The sequence below is a fragment of the Salvelinus alpinus genome, chromosome 39, assembly GCF_045679555.1.
Source record: "Salvelinus alpinus chromosome 39, SLU_Salpinus.1, whole genome shotgun sequence".
In the NCBI taxonomy this organism is placed as follows: domain Eukaryota; kingdom Metazoa; phylum Chordata; class Actinopteri; order Salmoniformes; family Salmonidae; genus Salvelinus; species Salvelinus alpinus.
Window position 1 is genome coordinate 6,713,279 of NC_092124.1, and position 14,555 is coordinate 6,727,833.

General features: G+C 45.2%; 1 protein-coding gene across 1 annotated transcript; it reads left to right on the forward strand.

Moving 5' to 3' along the window:
* The first annotated feature begins 2,097 nt into the window (after positions 1–2,097).
* On the forward strand, positions 2,098–14,003 carry LOC139566709 (transmembrane protein 132C-like). The gene is made up of 11 exons (XM_071387961.1): positions 2,098–3,112; positions 3,358–3,581; positions 3,767–3,976; positions 4,391–4,929; positions 5,552–5,704; positions 6,483–6,678; positions 7,003–7,146; positions 8,212–8,414; positions 9,795–10,014; positions 10,215–10,406; positions 10,596–14,003. Exons 1-11 carry the CDS (start codon positions 3,031–3,033, stop codon positions 11,490–11,492), a joined length of 3,060 nt encoding a protein of 1,019 aa, XP_071244062.1. The 5' UTR covers positions 2,098–3,030; the 3' UTR covers positions 11,493–14,003.
* Positions 14,004–14,555: the final 552 nt, after the last annotated feature.

Below are 14,555 nucleotides of genomic sequence, written 5' to 3' on the forward strand. Positions count from 1 at the left end.
TGCTTGTTCTGATATTTCTTAATTTCTTGTTTTGACTTTTTTCGTGTGATTATTTGTGTGTTCATATTGTACTGTTCGACACTTACTGCCCTGCCGGAGCAAGAAACGTAAACATTTCGCTGCAGCTGCTTTAACATCGGCTAATCTGTGTACGTGACAAATACAATTTGGTTTGGCCAAGATAAAACAAAAAAAATGGTAAGAAAAGAGAGACTGGGAGAAAAAGAGAAAGGAAGTCAGTGAAGTAAATGAAGAAGCTTGAGGATGCCGGGTAAAAGAAAGGAGGCAGAACGAAGAAGAAGGGAAAAAGAGATGGATCCAGGAAGACATCTGGGAGTGTTTCCAATTCTACTAGTAATATGAGAATGCTTTGTGAAATGTAATGCTATGGGTTTTATGCTAATCCGTCCGTGTCGGGGACGTGGGTCACGTCTAAAATGTCACCCTATTCCCTATATAGTGCTCTACTTGGTGCACTGTGTAGGGAATAGGGTGCAATTTGGGGCGCAGGCATTGTCCCTAAGCCCGTTCTGTTGGCCTATTACAGGTGTATCACTGCACAGAAATGCGGAGAGAGGGGGAGAGAGGGATCAAAACTATCCGGAATGAAATGAACGTTGCAACTCTCTCCGAGTCCTCTCAATCTCTCCACATTTCTCCATCTTGTTCTCCTCCTCTCTCTCCCCCTTTCGTTTTGATACGTCCTCCTCGCATCTCAACATATTTCGAGCCAAATATTCAACACCCGCCTACAGATGTGTTTGTGTGTACACTACCTGTGTTCTGTAATGGCTGCCGTCAGATGAGGATGTCGCAGGTGTGACACCATCAGACACCATTTGAACTGTTGTGGGGGAATCAGAGAAGTAACATGAAAACATGGAGCAGTGGGTGTTTATACGGTGGTGGGAAATGATGGTAATACCATAGTTAGAGAGAGAGGTGGGGGAGAGAGAGAGAGTGGCAGGGGAGAGAGAGCGAGAGAATGGTGGGGGAGAGAGTGGCAGGGGGGAGAGAGAGAGAAAATGTTGGGGGAGAGAGTGGCAGGAGAGAGAGAGAGCGAGGCGGGGGAAAGAGTGGCAGGGGGAGAGAGAGAGAGAGGCGGGGAAAGAGTGGCAGGGGGAGAGAGAGAGAGAGAGAGAGTGGTGGGGGAGATCTGGATTGGGGGAAAGCAAGGAGGAGAGGAGAAGAGGTGGGGGGGAAAGGTTTCGCGGGTTCACTTACAGATCTGTCATTTAATCAAACCATGATTATGAAAGGATAGATGGAGAGAGGGAGGGAGAGAGAGCTCAACAGAGAGGGAAAGAGTTCATACGGGATAGCGAGAGGAAAATACAGAGGGTTAACATGGGATAGGTAGGATGTGTTGATAACAGAAGGATAGATAGAGAGAGAGCGAGAGAGAGAGAGAGAAAGAGGCATATTCGTGTCCGAAATTATTTTCTGGTCAAAAGTAGTGCACTATGTAGGGAATAGGGTGCTATTTCGGATGTAGACTCTGACATCACAGAGTCTACATCCGAAATAGCACCCTATTCCCTACATAGTGCACTACTTTTGACCAGAAAATAATTTCGGACACAGTCAGGGACGTGTTAATGTCACAGAGAGAGAGAGAGAGAGAGAGAGAGAGAGAGAGAGAGAGAGAGAGAGAGAGAGAGAGAGAGAGAGAGAGAGAGAGAGAGAGAGAGAGAGAGAGAGAGAGAGAGAGAGAGAGAGAGAGAGAGAGAGTCAGAAAACATAAAAATATATAAAACAATCTGGCCACTAGCTGAAAAAAATAAGAAAAGTTGAAAGGGATTTATTTACGTTAAGAGACTGACTGGGTAGAGGAGAGTGGTTTCAACCCCTGATGCGCCGCATTTAGAACTAAGCCTCAAAATTATTCAACTATTAAACATGAGCGGCTTAATGCAGCAGATACATAGACCATCTGATTCTGAACAGAGTTGAAATCACTCCGAGACGAGAAGAGAGAGCGGGGGATGGATGGTGCTTAGCTAAAAACTTTAGGGCGAATCAATCTTGCAGAGAAAGGGGGGGAGTACGTAAGAAAGAGGGAAGAAGAAGAAAGAGAAGGGGGGGAGGAATGCTTGTAGAGGGAGAGAGGGATTATTCACCGTTTCAAATGAATAATTGCGTATTGTGTGAATCTGGCACACACAGAGAGAGAGGGAGCGAGGGAGGAAAAGAGAGAGCATCAAGTTGAAAAATACCTAAAGATCAAAGAGATCCACAAAAAATAGAGGGAAAGAATTCTCAACTGCCAAGAAAAGGGGAAGAACAAGAACTGAATAAAAAAAAGTGTTTTCATGATCTCTAAAATCTCTCTGCATTGGACTTGGAATAAGCTTCTCTGCAGTTACAACCACCCGATACCAACCAACTAAAGAAGACGTCGCTTTAACATAAACTTTGGAACAGCGAACAGGAGCTGAAGCCCTGAACATAGATAACAGAACATGAAAGAGAAACGAACGAACATGGCATTGGAATAGAGAGAAACTCAGAGTGAGCACAGGTGCAGAAGAGAAGAGAAGAGAGAGAATCGAGTGAAGAGAAAAAAGAGAAGAGAAGGAAGGAACATTTCAGAGGGTATAGTATAGTATTTCCAATGAGAGGACAACATCTGCCAGGTGAGTTATGTTGTTAAGCACAGCCAGGTGGGGACAGTTTTGCAAATAACTACATAACAGAATGATGTAAAAATACGATATGTCACGTTTTAGTTTTGATAGTTGTAACTATACGAGGGCGCTGTCAGTGTACATGTGGTCCATGTAGTAAGACACTGTTCTGTCAACCACTAAAGAACCTACCGTTTCATGAGGATATCGATGATATAGGACCTACTGGTTTATGAACGACAGTTTTTGGATGTATGGTCAATAGTAGCCTACTCCCCGGACGCATTTTTTGAACGCGTGTGAACCTGAATCATCGCAATACCTCTCAACACTTCAGAGCTGTAAGGATGTTACGACACTTTTGGGGTTGTGTGGTTTTTCGGGATCCTTCAGGGGTGCAGTGATGGGTGAGCTCGGCTGCCCCAGTGCATCGTGGGGTAGAGAGGGTGTGAAGGCGCTCGTGCTCTGTTCGCTCCTAGTAGTCGGTGAGTGAGGTTATTTTTCTTCAAAAGATCTATTGTATTGATATACGTTTTTCATGAGTATATATATACCAACAATTTATCTTCTACCCTTTTCACGTGTTTAAAATAGCTGATATGTGATCTACAGTAGGTGTAGGCCTAACAATTTATGTGAAATTGATGTGAAATATACCTAAGAGAAAGAGATACAAACCAATCAATATTTCCCTCTCCTTTTCCGTCGATCTCTTTATCTCATCCACCAGTACACACATCCCATGCCCAGCCTCCCCTCCCTCTCTCCCTCCTGGCCAAAATCATGGTCCCCCCTCCCTGGCATGCTCTGCCCCTGTCACAGGCTGATCTTGGCCCACTGTTCTCCAACTCCAGCCCCTTCGCCTTCACCCAGTCCCTGCTCATGGTGCCTCCGGCTGGGGCAGTCTCCAAAGCGGGGGTTCGGGCTTCATTCGGGCCTTACTCTGTCAGCCAGGTAAATCAATTGGGAGCAGAATGCTGTAGATCTCCGCTTATACATTTGGAGAATTAGTTCCATAGATTTTATATTATTCCTGTGTGTCCTAAGAAGTCGCAAGATAATATGTCACGCAGAGATCTTCCTCTAGCCCTCTCTCTATCAGTGTAACCCTCTCTCTCTCTCCTTCTCTCACTCCTCAGCTGGTCTCTGGGCCCATCCTCCCCCTCTCCCCTCCTCTGTCTGCGTCTCTCCTCTCTAAACACGTGGAGAGAGAGGGGGATGAAGGAGGAAAGGAGAGGTACAGGGTGCAGGTGTTGTTCCATGTACGAGGGGACACCAGCAGAGGGAGCTGTATCACCCTCCACGCCTTCAAAGAGACCGAGAAGCAGAAGGCTTCCTGTATCACACAGGTGTGTTCGTGCCACACACTATATTTAGCCACCATCACCTGTGACCATTCAAAAGACTGAAGCCGGACTAAAAGTTTTCTTTGGAACTCTAGTGGGACTCTGAATGATGGATATGTTGTATTGTGTGTTTGTTACACTGGCCAATACACTGAAATGTTCTGTTCTATATAAAGTATGAAACTTGTTCTATATAAAGTATGATCTTGTTCTATATAAAGTATGACACCTGTTCTATATAAAGTATGACACCTGTTCTATTTAAAGTATGACACTTTTTCTATATAAAGTACGACACTTGTTCTATATAAAGTATGATAATGTTCTATATAAAGTATGATACCTGTTCCATATAAAGTATGACGCCAAATGCTCACCAATCACTCTCTTCATCCATTCCTCCTCTCTCCTTCCCAGCCTCCACTGGGTCTATGTGTGGTGACCCTGGCCCTACCGAAGGACTGGTTTGAGGCGGACCAGACCAGCCAGCCCTACCTCAGCCCCAACCAGCATGCCCGGCAGACACACCACACCCGTAACCGGGGACGACGGCACGAGGGTGGTGTCGTCGGTGGAGCCGGTGGCATCCCCTTCCCAGGCGCTCTCCGATACAGCCCCGCCCACGCCGGCGACCGCATCCAGCTGTACTACTCATTGTTCGGCACAGCATCCAACCTCAAACTAGCACCCCCTAGGTGTGTGCAAGACAAATTACCACAGTCTCAGAGAGAGTTGTTTTATATAGGAGCTGTGACTCTGAGGGAGTACAATAAGCGGAAAGAAGCCGACGGGACCAAAGAGAAAATAGGCTGTTGCAATGGACAGGAAGAGGAGGAGCTATGGTTGGATTCCAACGTGCTGATTCGCTATCGCAGGGGACCGGTCCGAGCGGGACAGCCAATAGGGGTTTCTGTGAACCTGAGGCCCAATTTCAGTGCAGAGTTTGTTGTTATCCGGTAAGTCTTTGTTACGTGATGCTCTGTGATGTAAGGGATAATCCAGCAAATTGAAAAGGGACACCTGATGACGACCTAAACACATATAGGAACATAGAAGTGTGCAGGTTCTTCTCTTTTACTGATAAATACTGTATTCATATTTCGATATCAAACCATGGCTCTCATTGCCAGTGTATCTGTCTAGTATGAATAGCATGTATACAGTATGTAGTACATGTACGTTGGGGACGGAAGGTAGCCTAGCGGTTAGAGAGGAGAGCCAGCAACCAGAGAGTTGCCACTTCGATTCCTGGGTCCGACGGGAAAAATGTCAGGAAGTGAGCTGGCAACTGGAGGGTTGCTGGTATCAAATCCCAGATGCCATTGTCTGAAGTTGTGCCCTTTAGCAAGGCACGTAACTCCCCCCACAACAACAGCTCAACGGGAGCCTAGTGTGACAGCCCCCCGCTCCTCTCCAGAACCTGTGTATGTGTCTTTCAGAGGGGTTGGGTTAAAAGTGGAAGTCAAATTTCATTTGAACAATAAAGTGGTCTTAATTTCCATTTGAGTAATTTCCCAGACGCTCGTATTCAGGGCGACAAACAGTAAGTCACACTATATCTGTATGTATCTATTCCAGACTGAAGGTGAAGAAAGGCCTTTTGTCTCTGGTTGCCCAGCGCTCTCTGAACTCTGACCTCTGGGTTGTGAACCTGGAGAGAACCCAGGGCTCCAAACATGATGTCATCTCCATCATCTGCCACAAACTGGCCAGACACATGGACAGCGACGGGTATTACTTCATCACATACCACCCTGCATACCACTGCTGGCTTGCTTCTGAAGCTAAGCAGGGTTGGTCCTGGTCAGTCCCTGGATGGGAGACCAGGTGCTGCTGGAAGTGGTGTTGGAGGGCCAGTAGGAGGCACTCTTTCCTCTGGTCTAAACAAAGATCCCAATGCCCCAGGGCAGTGATTGGGGACACTGCTCTGTGTAGGGTGCCGTCTTTCGGATGGGACGTTAAACGGGTGTCCTGACTCTCTGAGGTCATTAAAGATCCCATGGCACTTATCGTAAGAGTAGGGGTGTTAACCCCGGTGTCCTGGCTAAATTCCCAATCTGGCCCTCAACCATCACGGTCACCTAATAATCCCCAGTTTACAGTTTACAATTGGCTCATTCATCCCCCTCCTCTCCCCTGTAACTATTCCCCAGGTCGTTGCTGCAAATGAGAATGTGTTCTCAGTCAACTTACCTGGTAAAATAACGGTAAAATAAATAAAAAATAAATAAATATATATTACTGTACAATAGAGGAACGTATTCAATTTAACCGATTTGTGACATGTCAGTTACATTTATGACAATATACATTATTCATATTGCATGCAAGTGATACCACATATGTGGGAGAATATTACTCTATTAAATATTCCAACATATGTGATTTATTTCCATTAAACTCTTTTTTCTTACCATCCCCACCTCTTCTCCCTACTCTCTCTCTCCTCCCCACTCCTCACCCCTTTTCCCACCCTTCTGTCGCCGTCCTACCCCCTCCTCTCCCTCAGTCCCGCTGCTCTGCAGCAGGTTGCCTGTCTGTCAGTGGACGGCTTGCGAAGGAGTTTCGGGGTTGCCATGACGGTATCGGCCAGCTGGCGGGTAGAGTACTCAGGCCGTAAAAACCCTCCGCCACCACACGGCGGAGTAGTGAGCAGCTTCTCCTTCACTGACAGAGAGATAGTGGGCATCTCTCCCATAACTGAAGTAGGTAGAACTTTATTCAATCAGGGCCAGTTTCCCGGGACACAGAATCTCCATTGGACATGCCTCTTAGTCCAAAACTCTTAGCCAGAAAAAAAAAAAAAAAAGTTCAGAACTCTTAGTCGGAGAAATTTGTTTCTTCTTCTTACATAGTCTGTATGTATGTACTATGCAGTAGACGAATGGATAATGTGATAGCTACAGCACATATCCATACATCTACGGATCTCTTAGTGTTGCGGTGGACTGTTTCTGCCTTAAAAAAAGCTCATTATGCTTATTCCTAAATAAGGCCAAAAAACTGAACTTGTTGTCATCAACACACAGAGTGGCATGATCATCAACACGGCCATCCTGACCAGCGAGCCCGTGTCACTTCCTGTCATTGTGCTGGCAGTGGGGCATGATGGGAAGGTGTCGGATATCACCGCGGCGGTGAAGTGCCAGTCGTCCAACGATGATATCGTCAAGGTAAGCAGACACGACTCTACGTACTGTATACACACACGCACAGGGCTCCTGTCCAATTCCGTTGTTTTCTGTGTTTTTTTACACTGATATGAACCTTTTTAGTACATAATGTCTCCGCCATCATTTCCTATGACCGAAAACAGCTTCTGTACATCAGAACAGCAATCACTAACCTCGATTTGGATGACAATTTCTACTTCAACGAGTTGGCACCTCTGGACGTCGGCACCTCTGGACGTTGGCACCTCTGGACGTCTGCACCTCTGGACGTCGGCACCTCTGGACGTCGGCACCTCTGGGCGTCGGCACCTCTGGACGTTGGCACCTCTGGGCGTCGGCACCTCTGGACGTTGGCACCTCTGGGCGTCGGCACCTCTGGACGTCGGCACCTCTGGACGTCGGCACCTCTGGACGAGCCCTAATCCCTGGGACGCGAAAGAGGAAGCGACGGCGCAAGAGAGGCAAACGAGTACATCACTGGGGCCGAGCTCCCTGCCATCCAGAACCTCTATACCAGGCGGTGTCAGAGGAAGGGCCCAAAAATGGTCAAAGACTCCAGCCACCCAAGTCATAGACTGTTCTCTCTGCTACCGCACGGCAGGCGGTACCGATGCACCAAGTCTGGAACCAACAGGGCCCTTAACAGCTTCTACCCCCAACCCATAAGAATACTAAATAGTTAACCAAATAGCTACCCGGACTATCTGCATTGACCCCCCTTTTCGACTCATCACATATGCTGCTACTACTGCTTATTATCTATCTTGTTGCCGAGTCACTTTACCCCTACCTATATGTACACATCTACCTCAATTACTACGCACCCCTGCACATCGACTGGGTACTGGTACCCTTAGTATTTAGTCAAGTTATTGTTACTCGTTGTGTATTTATTCCTCTTGTTATTATTTTTCTATTTGTCTCTCTACATTGTAAGTAAGCATTTCACTGTTAGTCCACACCTGTTGTTTTACTAAGCATGTGACAAATACAATTACATTTGTTTAGATTGATTTGACACACAATCCTCCACTCCCTTTATCACCCTCTGACTTTATTCAACAGGTGTCAAGCGATTGCTCCACCCTCTTCGTCGACGGAAGTGAATCAGGGGTGGGCAGCACCTGTGTAGGGGTGGAGTTTCTCCTGGGCACGCTCAGTGGGTCCCTGTGTCTGTCCGTGTGGGCTCCTGTCGTCCCGCTGCGCGTCTCACTGTCCGACAACGAGCTGAGCGCCATCGAGGGCTGGAACCACTACTCGGAGAACGGGTGAGTCCCCATGTGCGTGTGTGTGTTTAGAGAAAGATGAAGACACACTGAGCAGGAATGACATAAAGCAGGATTAGACATGGCCATGTCATTAACATCAAGATTCCTAAATCAGTTGATAGAACGATGGGGATTGGAACAGTTGGAACTCCCATTTTTATGTATTTTTATTTAACCTTTATTTATCTAGGCAAGTCGGTTAAGAACAAATTCTTATTTACAATGATGGCCTGGCAATATGGTCTCCATTTAGCATAATCTCCTTTCCTAATCCATTTTTTTCTGTCTCAAGACAGAGCAGGAGGTTGAAACACCAAACCAGGAATGTCCAGTGGTGGAAAAAGTACTCAATTGTCATACTTGGGTAAAAGTAAAGATACCTTAATAGAAAATGACTCAAGTAAAAGTCACCCAGTAAAATACTAGAGTAAAAGTCAAAGTATTTATATTTAAATGTACTAAGTATCAAAAGTTAAAGTACAAATAATTATATTAAGAAAACCAGACAGCACAATTAAAAAAAATGTTTACGCATAGCCAGGGTCACACTCCAACACTCAGACATCATTTAAAAAGAAAGCATTTGGGAAGTGTGCGAATTGTACAATTATCTGTCCTGCCAAGCATTCAAAGTGTAACGAGTACTTTTGGGTGTCAGGGAAAATGTATGGAGTAAAAAGCACATTCTTTTCTTTAGGAATGTAGTGAAGTAAAAGTTGTCAAAAATATAAATAGTAAAGTAAAGTACAGATACCCCCAAAAACAACATAAGTAGTACTTTACACCACTGGCAATGTCTGGTAGAACAGTGAAGGGTTGTGTTCCACTTGGCACACTATTCCCTATATAGTGCACTACTTTTAGGGAAGTAGTGCACTATATAGGGAATAAGGTGTGATTTGGTCTACTACCAAAAAGCTTAATTCACCATACAAACACTTAAGGGCAAACAGCTGGTAGAAGAGACTACTAATTCCCTAACCCAGAGCTTTAAAATAGACTCTGCATTATCCACCTCTAATTCCTAGATGGCACCTGCTCAACAATTCAAACACTAACATTATGACTTGCTGTCACATCTCAACCAGGGGTCAAATGGGGTCAATTCTATTTCAATTCGAGTCAATTCAGAAAGTACACCAAAATTCCAATTGTCTTCATGCTTTTCATGAGGAAAAATTGGAATTTGATTGGAGTTTGGTTTACTTTTTGAATTGACTGGAATTGAAATGGAATTTACCCCAACTTTCAACATATTTAAGCTTATGTCTCCATTTTTGGTTTTGCCCAGCTTCTATGCCACATCCAGATTTGTGTAATATCTCTCTCTCCTCCTCATCCATCCATCCTTCTCTCTCCCTTTCTTTCCCTGCTCCCCAGCTGTTCTCCAGTGTACCAGAGGTCCACAGTTCAGGTTCTGACCCAGTTCAGTGCTCAGGAGGGCCAGGGTCAGCTGACCTACATGCTGGGCTCCTCTGATTGGTTTGTGGATGCCACAGAGATGGTCCGTAATTGGCTGAGGGTAGAGAATCCTCACGTGGCGGTCCTCGACAAGCAGAGCAATCTGATTGGTCTACACCCGGGGAAAACTTCAGTTCATGTGAGTATCATGTGATACAAACAAGTAATATGATGTTGTATTTTGAATAGCATGGTGCATTTTAGTTGATGGATGGTCATTACAAATGATGAAATCTCCATTTGGTCAGATCTCAAATATATTTATTACCTATGGAAAGTAAACTTGAACAAGACACGAACAGCCAATAACTTTATTGACACCCCTCTCTTGTCTCTCAGGTCATATCAAGCCAATGGGACGGTGTTCTGGGTAGCTGTGATGTCATCGTGACCTCTGAACCCGTGACCCCAGGTGACCTCTCAGTGCAGGTTGTGGGAGGACTCGGTATGTCAATCAATGCAAGCCCTGCCCATCCTGCTGTTGTCACGGCAACAGTGACAGCATATAACATCCTCTACCACCATGGGCAGGTGAGTTCAGTGTTTTTCTTGACCCACTAACTTCACTAAAACGTTTTAGTTTTACATAACAGTAACTTCAGTGGGACATTTTTGCTTCAATGGAAGGACCTTTGTGCTTCAGTATGGTATGACACTGAGCATTTCTCTCTTTCTCCCTGCCCCTTATCATCATTGTCCTTCTCTCTCTCTCTCCACCAGGAAGTGTCCATCAGTGTCTGGCTCCAGTTCAGTGATGATAGCGCCACGTTGCTCTCCACCTTCAGCCGTGGTACCTTCGCCCTTCGCCTCTCCTCATTGGCAGAGACCGTGGTTGCCGTGATGCCCGGCCCGTTGCTGCGCGTCATCGCCCAGGGCGAAGGGGGCGGGCCTTTACTGAAAGCAGAACTCCTGGTCACCACCTGCAAGCCAATGTCTAACTCCGTTGACGGGGACCTGGCCAATTCGAAAGAAGGAAGCGGAACCAGGAGGCTGGCTAAAGGATCAGGTTGGATCAGGGTGAACCTGGACTCGGAACTTCGTCCAATGGGAAGCGAGGAGGCGGACTTTGAGCTGCTCGACATTTCGGACATGCTGGTTGAGTCATCGGATAGGGACGTTAAGTACAGCAACTTCCTGGACAATGACATCATCATAGGGAACGTCACCACCGTCAAAGGTGACGACTACTATGACAAGGCCGGCGATGGGATGATCGCCAGGAACGACCTGGAGAGAGCGGTGTTGACCCCAAATCACGAAGAGAGCGCTGTGTACTTCTCTCCCGGGGTGGAGAGAGAGAGGGAGAAGAAACCGGAGGATACAGAGCTGGGGGTGGGTGTCGGGGCAGTTCTCTCCCTTCTCTGCCTCTCCGTACTCCTCTTCCTGGTGAATTGTCTGCCCTGCGCTTTGAGGGAGAGGAGGATGAGGAGGAAAGACATGAACATGGAGGGGGTGGAGGGAGTGGTGAAGGAAGAGGGGGAGGAAGGAAAAGAGGAGGAGGCAAAGGATGTTGCAGAAAAGATCGACAAAATAACATCGTACCCCAGGGTAATATCACTCCATGAGACTATTCTAGAAGAGAAAGAGGGGCAGCCAGATCAAAGCATTGACCATTAAGGCTGCATCCGAATAGGCACCTTAATCCTTTTAAGAGTTAAGAGCCCTGGTCAGAAGTAGTGCACTATGTAGGGAATAGGGTTCCATAGGGCTCTGGTCAAAAGTAGTGCACTATGTACGGAATAGGGTTCCATAGGGCTCTGGTCAAAAGTAGTGCACTATGTAGGGAATAGGGTGCCATTTTATTCAGGAGAGAAAGGTTGTTGATAAAATCATCATTCTTAGGAAAATTGACAATATATTTTTTGTCACAGTTTCACCAACAATGTATCTTAACGTCTTACAAGGTCATCTTTGTATAGGCTAGTCTTTTTCTCAGTTATTTATTTCTGAATGTTTGTCTATCTACCATCGCACATATACAGTAACTATACAACATAAGTTAAATATGTGTGCAGAAACAATGCACGTACACGACTGTACACATCTGCCATATTTGATTGGTATTATTTCACATTCATCCATATACAATTGGTTGTCATATCTTTTTCGATGTAGGACTCAATGCAATCCGTATCGCTGAAGTTCACCGCTGTATTGCAATTGAATTTTAAAGGCAGCGTTCCCACGTTCGCGGAGACTGAATTCACGATAAATACTGCACATTTCAGCTCAATTGGAAACGACCTTTACATTTCAAGCGCACTGTAGCGCTGAACTTCGGAGATACGGAATGAATCAAGCCCTTTTAGGCCTATTGACGAAATAGTATAGGGTTGAAAAATCCTGGTAATTTTCCCAAACAATCCCGCCGGGATGACTCCCAGTTGTAGGATGCCGACATGCTTATTCCCTCCTGATTCCAGAGATTCTCCAAATTGTGATTTCTGTAAGAACTGAGAATTTGGGAATTAACACCCCCCTCCCCACTTTTCCCAGGGGTCAGAGCCCCCATTCTGAACCCACTCTGCAGGCATACGATCAGTGGTGTAAAAAGTACTAAATTGTCATACTTGATTAAAAGTAAAGATACCTTAATAGAAATTGACTCAAGTAAAAAAGTGAAAGTCACCCAGTAAAATACTACTTGAGTAAAAGTATTTGGTTTTAGATATACTTAAGTATTAAAAGTAAATGTAATTGCTAAAATATTCTTACGTTTCAAAAGTAAAAGTATAAATCATTTCAAATTCCTTATATTAAGCGTTGTGTAAATTCAACACAGGGACACTTACTGACTTTATTGTCCCCATGGGGAAATTTTGTTGCAGTGTCATGTACACGTTTAAGGTGGCGTTTAAATACAAAACAAAATTGACAATACAACTTTCATAAGTTACATACCAATAAATTAAAAAAACATACAAAAAAAAAATGACTAGGCTGCTGGCCATACTGAGTCGATAGGAACATTTGCCCGAGCTATTTAGGAGGGATATCACACCTGGCACAAATGATTGTCTAGTTGTGTTTTTCCTGCTGAGGGGTGCCCTGCGCCCAGAGGGGAGTAGTTCAAAGTCCGGGTACAGGGGGTGGCTTGGGTCTAAAATGATTTGGAAGTCAATACTTAATGAATCACTCTTTATTGTCAGCAAGCTGGAGAGGTCACAGTCAAACTTAGATGCACTTTCAAACCCTTAATTCTGGGTTACCCAATCTAATTAGTAACTGATCCAAGCACAGGCAGGAACCAAAGATTATATATGACGAAAGAGACAAGATGAACACTTTCAAGACTGTCCCACCAGACTACACATTTCCTTCACATAAGCAAACCATTTATTTATGGCTAGCCAGGGGCACACTCCCAACACTCATATGCCATTTACAAATAAATCATTTGTGTTTAGTGAATCCGCCAGATCAGAGGCAGTAGAGATGACCAGGGATGTTCTCGTGATAAGTGCTTGAATTTGACCATTTTCCTGTCCTGCTAAGCATTCAAAATGTAACGAGTACTTTTGGGTGTCAGGGAAAATGTATGGAGTAAAAAGTACATAATTTTCCTTAGGAATGTAGTGAAGTAAAAGTTGTCAATACTAATTATATTTAAGTACAGATACTCAAAAACACTACTTAAGTAGTATTTTAGACGGCCTCCCGGGTGGCGCAGTGGTCTAGGGCACTGCATCGCAGTGCTAACTGCGCCACCAGAGTCTCTGGGTTCGCGCCCAGGCTCTGTCGCAGCCGGCCGCGACCGGGAGGTCCGTGGGGCGACGCACAATTGGCATAGCATCGTCCGGGGTAGGGAGGGTCCTTGTCCGGCACCGTGTACCTGGCCCCCTTGGCCGGTAGGGATATCCTTGTCTCATCGCGCTCCAGCGACTCCTGTGGCGGGCCGGGCGCAGTGCGCGCCAGCCAAGGGGGCCAGGTACACGGTGTTTCCTCCGACACATTGGTGCGGCTGGCTTCCGGGTTGGAGGCGCGCTGTGTTAAGAAGCAGTACGGCTGGTTGGGTTGTGCTTCGGAGGACGCATGGCTTTCGACCTTCGTCTCTCCCGAGCCCGTACGGGAGTTGTAGCGATGAGACAAGGTAGTAATTACTAGCGATTGGATACCACGAAAATTGGGGAGAAAATGGGATAAAATTTATAAAAATAAAAAATAAAAAAATAAAAATACAAGTAGTATTTTAAAGTATTTTTACTTAAGTACTTTACACCACTGCAGACTACTTCATTGGTTGCTTGGTGGGAGGCATCAGCATTATTCTTTGAGCCATTGTTTGACCATCAGACTTGCCAGTCTTAACTTTGCATGAGTAAGGCTTTGAACCCCCCCATTGTCAGTTTGTATTAAATAGTCTAGGCATATTGCACTAGCGTTTATGATGGGAATGCAGTAGTTTAAACCTCACATTCATGTAGCCTCTAAGAAATATGATGGTCAATTTGCCATGGACTTGATGTGACTGACTGCTTGGGGATATAGTTCAAATTATTTTTTCACCACACCAGTCTAGCAAAAGCTCATGTCATAACAGTACATTATCAATATCATAGATCAGGGTTATATTTTTCTTATAAAACTCCCCGAAAATACAATTTTCAATGAATGTTATGCAAATTATATCAATTTCTTGATTGTGTATTAATACAATAATTATCTATCAATCTATCCATC